Source organism: Doryrhamphus excisus, linkage group LG14, assembly GCF_037039965.1.
Source record: "Doryrhamphus excisus strain RoL-2023G ecotype Guam linkage group LG14, RoL_Dexc_Guam_v1.1, whole genome shotgun sequence".
Taxonomy (NCBI): domain Eukaryota; kingdom Metazoa; phylum Chordata; class Actinopteri; order Syngnathiformes; family Syngnathidae; genus Doryrhamphus; species Doryrhamphus excisus.
Genome location: NC_136370.1, coordinates 5,365,943 through 5,373,666, shown reverse-complemented (window position 1 = coordinate 5,373,666; position 7,724 = coordinate 5,365,943). Strand labels below are relative to the sequence as shown.

Genomic DNA, 7,724 nt, shown 5'->3' with positions numbered 1-7,724 from the left:
ACAGTCAAAGAGGTTCTCCTCCTCTGGCTGGACAGCATGTAAATTTGGAGACGACTCAGGTACACAATCATCAATGTGACCTTTGTGGAGAAATAAATAAAGGTGCCGCCGCTACAAATTTGGACCTGTTTTGTTTTCTTTCATTTTTTTTTTAAATAGATCTGTGGGTAATATTTTAAGATGTCGCCATATTTATACAGGGTGTACCATAAACATAAACTGCAGAAAATTAAATGACATTAAGTCAAAGAAATGTATAAGGTATAAGAAAATATAAAACAAATAAATTAGTATTTTTTTAATTATAAAAATTTAACACATAATAAATAAATTTGAAAAAAATACAATATAATTTAATTCAGTTAAATTGCATTTTTAATGTGTCATGATTTTCTTCTCTCACTTGAGCTTTTTGTGTCTGTACTTGTGTGTATGGTATTGTTATGTTCTGAAGAAGCCTTTCTTTAAAAAAAAAAAAAGTGGTAATCATGTGTCTGGATTTTCAAGACGTGGAGGCACCCTGATGTGACATGCCCACTTGGGCAGATCTGTCTGCTAATTACAGCTCTTTTGAGGAGGGAGGTACTTGCGTGGTGGGGGCTTTTTTTTTAACTCTTTTCTTTTTTGTAATGATGCTATGGGTAGATATGGTATAAATACGCTGAAGCTTGAAGGGCAAAGCAGCATATCCTCAGTTGTGCTCCAAGCCAAAGGATATACAGCTGCACCAGGACCTCTCTGGTGCTGAGGAGATTGTTTTTTTCCCACAGTTTGGTGCCGGTAAGTGTCTGTATTTATTTACTGTAGATGCTCTCAGCATCCAGGCTGTATCCTACCCATCAGCGGGTTCTATACATACATGGACTTGTAGTGAACTGGAGCATAATGCTAAAAAAATATCTTTTTGTTGCTGTTTTCTAGCTTTAATGCAACTTTTTGTGCACGTAAACTGCTCCTGTTGACCGCAGTCGTTGTCATTGATTTGCAGGTTTGACCGTGGAAGATGGACATACGAGTAGGAAGCATCCTCCTGCTCTTGGTGGCCCTGGCTGCAGGCCACGGGGAGCGTTATGTGGTCAAGAAGGTGGTGAAGGCCGCCCCCCAGTACCAGCCTTACTCAGTGAAGGGCCAGGGTAAGAAGAAAACTGCATATTCAATAATAATAATAATACATTTTATTTGTATAGCGCTTTTCAAAATACTCAAAGACACTTTACAGAAAAATGAAGTTGAATAAAAACAAGTAAACAGAGTAAAAGATTCATTCGTTTATATACAGTTAAAACATGAGTAAAAGTGGGTCGGGGCAACTTTAGAGAGAGTGTTTTACTTAAAACTACTTGAACTGTGAGAGCTGAAATCTCATTGGCTGAAGGAGAAGGGTAACATCCTCCAATCACAGTTAGAGGAGAGCTTTACACTTTTGTTGAAGTCTGGAAATTAGGATTTAGGAGACAAACGCTATGATGTTTGTTGTTTCGAGTGACTTTTCAGTCTCGACGAGTCAAAAGTTTGGACTTTTGACTACAATATGTTGCTATACTCATAATCATAGGTGGGAAAATCATGACAAAAACAATTGAATTTCTCTGCTGGTGCTGTATGTCTGGGCACAAAAATATCACTTTTGCCGGTGTTGATGAGAAAAGCTATTTCTACTCGTAGAGAAAGTGTACTGCTAATGCTGTTTGCTACCACTGACAATTAGAGTGCAGTCACCCAGCTGTGCGGTTTGTTTGGGTGTGCCACAGTGGGAGGAGAAACATCTGCAAGGCTTTATTCAGAGAGACCAAATTAGCAGCGAGTCTTACCGTTACCACATGAAAAAGAGCAGAAAATACAAAATAGAAAATGGAAAAATAACAGCTCCCTCCTGTTCAAAACTAGCGTTTAGAAGCAAATCACAAGCTGCCTCAGCGGTGACCATGGCAACAGCAATAGGACTGTTGTAGTGTCTTTTATAGCTGTATCTTGGATAATCCATTTCACTGAATGCGAATTGGCATATACTTGTATAATATACATGCAATGCAATATATGTTCTGAAAAATTCAAATTTATTTAAGTCTAAAATATGCATGCATTTTCTTCATAAATATACAATTAATCAGAAATCCAAAAAAATATATGTATTTTACTCATTTTAAATGAATACTATTTTTCCCACAATGCTTTTCATTATAATTTCAGCATTTTTCAAAGCTTTCTTCTGCCATTTTGATTCAACTGAACATTTTTTTAAATACTGGTAATTTCAGAGGTATTGGTAAATAAACCTGGTAAATTAAAAACGGTCATATACAATGTAAACACTGTTCACGATATATGTAGTTTGGTTCCTTGTTTCCTACCTGATGATGTCATATCCTTTAACCTTTCACAGTGGCGGCAGGTGAGCCTGGTGCCCCAGGTGAGCCCGGCCCCGAGGGTCCCCCTGGCCCTCCTGGTCCCCCAGGTAAGAGCGGCACAGGTTATCCAGGACCCCAAGGACCTCCCGGAGCCCAAGGACCTCCTGGTCGTTCCAGCACCGGCAAACCCGGAACCCCAGGTGGACCTGGCAAACCCGGTATTCCCGGAGCCCCTGGAGAGAAGGGACACACCGGAGCCCCTGGCTCTCAAGGACCCAGGGGTTCTCCCGGTTCTCCTGGAAGCCCTGGACCTGCTGGCATCTCCGCTAGTGGCAAGCCTGGACCCTCTGGTCTTCCTGGATCAATGGGACCTAGAGGAGAGCCTGGTCTGAAAGGACATCCCGGTGTTCCTGGTCTGCCAGGTCCCAAAGGTGATAGAGGGGTGGGAATTACCGGACCTCAGGGTGCAACTGGGCCTGTTGGACCAATGGGAGCAACTGGTGCTCCTGGTCAGCCTGGAGTTGGCAAGCCAGGAAAGTCAGGAATGCCCGGTGAGCCAGGAAAATCAGGTAGCCCAGGTAGGGATGGTTCCCCAGGTCCCATGGGACCACAGGGACCCAAGGGACACACTGGTGCCCCTGGTGTAGGCGTTGCAGGTAAACCCGGTGACAATGGTGCACCTGGATTGCCTGGCCCAGCCGGCCAGAAAGGCCACCAGGGACCTGCTGGAGCCCCTGGAGCTCCTGGAGTCCCAGGATATGGAAAGCCAGGTGCAAATGGAGAGAAGGGTGAGAGAGGATTTACTGGTAGCCCAGGTGCCACTGGTCCCAAGGGTGAGCAAGGAGCAACCGGATATACTGGTGCCACTGGTGCCACTGGAGCTACTGGTTCCATGGGCCCTCAGGGTGCAAGAGGTTTCCCCGGAGAGCCCGGTGCTGTTGGCCCCAAAGGTGACACAGGTGCCACTGGAGCTCAGGGGGCTAAAGGTAACAAGGGAGAACAGGGCCCACAAGGGTTCCAAGGAAAACAGGGTTACCCAGGCCCGGTTGGTCCCACTGGACCCAGAGGAGCCACTGGAGCCACTGGTGAGAAGGGCCATGTTGGTGCCCCTGGTAGCCCAGGTGCCTCAGGTATTCCAGGCCCTGCCGGACCCAAAGGTCTTCCTGGCCGTGCTGGTGAGCCCGGTTCCGCTGGTTCTGATGGTTCCCCAGGTGCTAGAGGAGCTACTGGACCCCAAGGTCCTGCTGGTGCTCCTGGTCTCAAGGGCCACCCTGGTCTCCCTGGAGCTCCCGGCCCCGCTGGCGTGACCGCTAAGGGTGTCCCTGGACCTCAGGGTCCCCCCGGTCTCCCTGGTGACTCCGGTGCTGACGGAGAGCCTGGTCCCGCTGGTCCTCCCGGTCCCCCTGGACCACCCGGCGAGGTTGTCTTTGAGAAGGGCATGGGAATGGGTGAGGTTATGGTCAAGGCCCCGATGTCTGCTTTCACTGCAGTTCTGACCACCCCCTACCCCGCTGGTGGCTCGCCCATCAAGTTTGACCACATTGTGTACAATGCTGAGAATCACTATGACCCCGACTCCGGCATTTTCACTTGCCAGATCCCCGGAGTTTACTACTTCTCCTACAGCATCCACGTTAACGGTGCTCATGCCCTGGTGGCTCTCTACAAGAACGACCAGCCCGTCATGTTCTCCTATGATGAGTACAACAAGGGCTTCTTGGACCAGATGTCCGGCAGCGCTGTCCTCTTGCTCAACGAGCAGGACACCGTGTACGTCCAGATCCCTGACGATGAGGCCAACGGCGTCTTTGCTGCCGAGAACGTCCACTGCTCTTTCTCTGGCTTCCTCATCGCTTCAACGTGATCCGTTGATCTGAAAAATTACCAACAGCCAACCAACTAAATTTGCTCTTTATTTCTCGAACCAAAATGTCAACTCTCTGTTCGTTCTTCCTCTAACGAAGCAACAAACAGGCAGTTTACTCTTTTCTTTGAGGAATAGAAGCATCTCGACTTGAAAACTACAACAACTAGGTGCTTAGAAGAAGGATATCTAATTTATGTAAAAGAGGAGATCAGGGATGGGGGAAAGCAATTCACAACATGACCAAGAATGCTTCTGGAATGAAGACAGCATGTGAACCCGAGGTGTTATATCTGTGTTTTTTTTTTTGTTTTGTTTTTTTTTTCATTTCTTTCCCACTCTTCTCCAACTGGTGACTCTTACTTTAGTGTTTGTCTTGTTTTTTGCTTTGTGTTTTGTACAACCTTGTTTGGTTTTTGGGTTTTTTTTTTCTCGTCCCGGTGCCCAATAATCTTATTAAAAAGTACCCAAATACTTTCTGTGCAACATGTTGTAACTGTTGTCCTTGTATGTGACTTGAATATTGTGAAATGCCAATGGTCAAATTGATCATTATAATAAAATAAGTAACCAGAATATTGTCATACAAGCGGTACTCTGAACACCAACGCCGTTATATCCCTGAACATGCATTATGTCATGTAAAGCATTATTGACTAAAATAAAAGATGTCTTAACAATACTTTCTGTCTTAAGCGCACTTTTTACATGCAAAATACATTGGAGACAGGTTGGTAACAATGAAATCATTTTAATTGGATTTAAATGTGTTTTAACTATAACATTTGGCGGATTTTAGGGAACATTTAATTAACATTAACAACATTTAACGTTATATAAATAAAATAATACAAATATCAAATATAATTTTAATATTTTCAAATAATTACATTTTTTTTAAATATAGTTTCCATCCGTTACCATTCAGCCCGAGTAGTAAGTGCACAGGCCTCACAGCTAGGAGACCCGAGTTCAATTCCACCCTCGGCCACCCTCCACTTGTGCATGTTCTCCCCGTGCATGCGTGGGTTTTCTCCGGGTACTCCGGTTTCCTCCCACATTCCAAAAACATGCTAGGTTAATTGGCCACTCCAAATTGTCCATAGGTATGAATGTGAGTGTGAATGGTTGTTTGTCTATATGTGCCCTGTGATTGGCTGGCGACCAGTCCAGGGTGTACCCCGCCTCTCGCCCGAAGACAGCTGGGATAGGCTCCAGCAACCCTGCGACGCTCGTGAAGATAAGCGGTAGAAAATGAATGAATGAATGAGTTTCCATCCATCCGTTTTCCTCCGCTTATCTGGGTCTGGGTCACGGGGGCAGCAGTCTCAGTAGGGAAACCCGGACTTCCTGGTCCCCAGCCATCTCCTCCAGCTCCACCAGGAGGACACCAGCCTGTCCCAGGTCTGCCTCGGGGCCTTTTTCCACCTGGGCATGGCCAGAACACCTAAAAAAGTGAGTTTCCTTTGTTGATATTCATTCTGTTGTTGGTGGTTGGCTAATAAAGACCCACATACATTGCTTTGTTTATGTCCGTAGCTGGTTGGGAGCTGTTGCTGGCCCAGTTCCCCCATCATGGTCGACCCCCCCTGTTTCAAGTTACCTCACTGCTGGTCAGTTTATGTGAGTCATTTTAGCATGTTTTGAGAGCCACACCTGACATCAGTCAGGTCTGTCATCACCATGGTTACTGCGCCAACCGCAGCAGAACCTCCACTGCATATAAAATGTAGAAATGCCTGGAGGAATGTACGTAGCTTCTGTGTAGGCTACGGTGCTATTTCATCCGTAAAATACCTTCACTCAACCAAGAAATTTAGTTGAACTAGTAAGGGTCAACACAATACACAGTCAACACTGTATTGGTGCAAAGTCAGCAAAACCTGCGTTGGTCCTAGTGATCTTTTCACGTTTCCAAGGTTCTGCCGTGTCCATCCATGCCTTACACACAGCAGATAGCAACCAATTAGCTAAAAATGTCATCCAATACTTCTCTACAAGAGAGGAGAAATATGATCTCAGGGAAGAAGTACATTTGAAACACTTCTATGCTAGGACTACGTTATGCTAGCCATAGCATTTCAGTATGTGGAATCAAACTATGGAATGGATTGAGTAAGGACCTCAAACAATGCACAACGATGAGCCAATTCAAGAAACAATACAAGCAGTTGATGTTTGCTAAATACAAGGATGAAGAATCTTGAACCAGTCATGATGTGCTATATATATCACTATATTGACACTTACTATGGTACACATTATGGCATTGGATGCTCATATCACCTCCTACTTTGGTATGAGGTACATTATTAATTAAAAAAAAAAAAAACTTAAACCAGGGGTCTCAAACTCAATTTACCTGGGGGCCACTGGAGCTAGGGTCTGGGCGAGACTGGGCTGCATCAGGTTTTCCAAAAAAACAAAAAAAATGCATTTATTAAAAACAGAAAAATTAATAAACTTTGCTTTGGTTTCTACAAGAAAAGCTCTGATAAAACATTCCACTGTTCTCAAATATCTTTTTATTTTTCTACACAAAATAAGATGAAAAATAAATAAACAAGAATAAAGAAAATCAATCAATCAGTAATAAATAAATAAATATAATAATAATAATAATAATAATAATAATAATAATAATAATAATAATAATAATAATAATAATAATAATAATAATAATAATAATAATAATAATAATAATAATAATAATAATAATAATAATAATAATAATAATAATAATAAAACGGCAAATAATAAAAACTTAAGAAACCACATATAGTTGGTGGGTAGACAAATTATTTTTTTCAGATTAAAATGAACAAAGCATTATTAGAGCCCTGTAGACATGACAAAACACGACTATAGTCACATTTATACTCTTTTTATTTACAACATATTGCACAACTGCAGGGTCTTGAGACACATGCTAACTCGCAAACTAGAGAGTTAGCGCCCTGAAGGGTAGCCTTCAAGTTATTTCCTTTAAACTTAAATAGCCAAAAACTTACCACTTCCACATGGATAGGGAGGATAACTATTAACTGTTATTTAACCTTTAACATGAACATTAATCAAACGTAATAATTTTTTCTGGGTACATGATACCATACAGCATCCATATCAAACTTGCGCGGGCCGCACTAACATTAAACTTTCATATCAAGGCAGGGGCCTCAAACTAGTGTCCTGCGGGCCACATTTGGCCCGCGTGCCACGTGTTTGAGACATCTGCCTTAAACTGTATTATGGAAAGCAGGAAGTGAACAAATGTAACAGTTACTGATTATAAAAGTACCAGATGGAGGGGTAGGATTTAATAAGCTTTGCTTCTTCCTACTCCTTTTGGACATGTGGAACTGTGAACTGATTATGGGATGCACTCAATTGTAATCTGATGCATGTTCAAATGAAATTAAACCATTACCATTACCATTACCAATACCATTACCATAGCGAACATTAGGGCGAGAAAGCGGATTGGGTAATACTAAGTCTTCGGCAGGAGCCCC

The 7,724-nt window shown here is 43.1% G+C and overlaps 1 protein-coding gene across 1 annotated transcript; it reads left to right on the top strand.

The window, feature by feature from the left end:
* Nucleotides 1–700: 700 nt before the first annotated feature.
* On the top strand, nucleotides 701–4,887 carry col10a1a (collagen, type X, alpha 1a). The gene is made up of 3 exons (XM_058091297.2): nucleotides 701–780; nucleotides 989–1,133; nucleotides 2,384–4,887. The coding sequence occupies exons 2-3, from the start codon at nucleotides 1,004–1,006 to the stop codon at nucleotides 4,210–4,212; spliced, it is 1,959 nt and encodes a 652-aa protein (XP_057947280.2). The 5' UTR covers nucleotides 701–780; nucleotides 989–1,003; the 3' UTR covers nucleotides 4,213–4,887.
* The last annotated feature ends 2,837 nt before the right edge of the window (nucleotides 4,888–7,724 follow it).

What these genes read in the sequence shown, in the direction of transcription:
- col10a1a (XM_058091297.2), top strand. Translation starts at nt 1,004, where the DNA reads ATGGACATACGAGTAGGAAGCATCCTCCTGCTCTTGGTGGCCCTGGCT. An exon ending in TTACTCAGTGAAGGGCCAGG is followed by an intron (nt 1,134 to 2,383) that starts GTAAGAAGAAAA and finishes AACCTTTCACAG; the next exon opens with TGGCGGCAGGTGAGCCTGGT.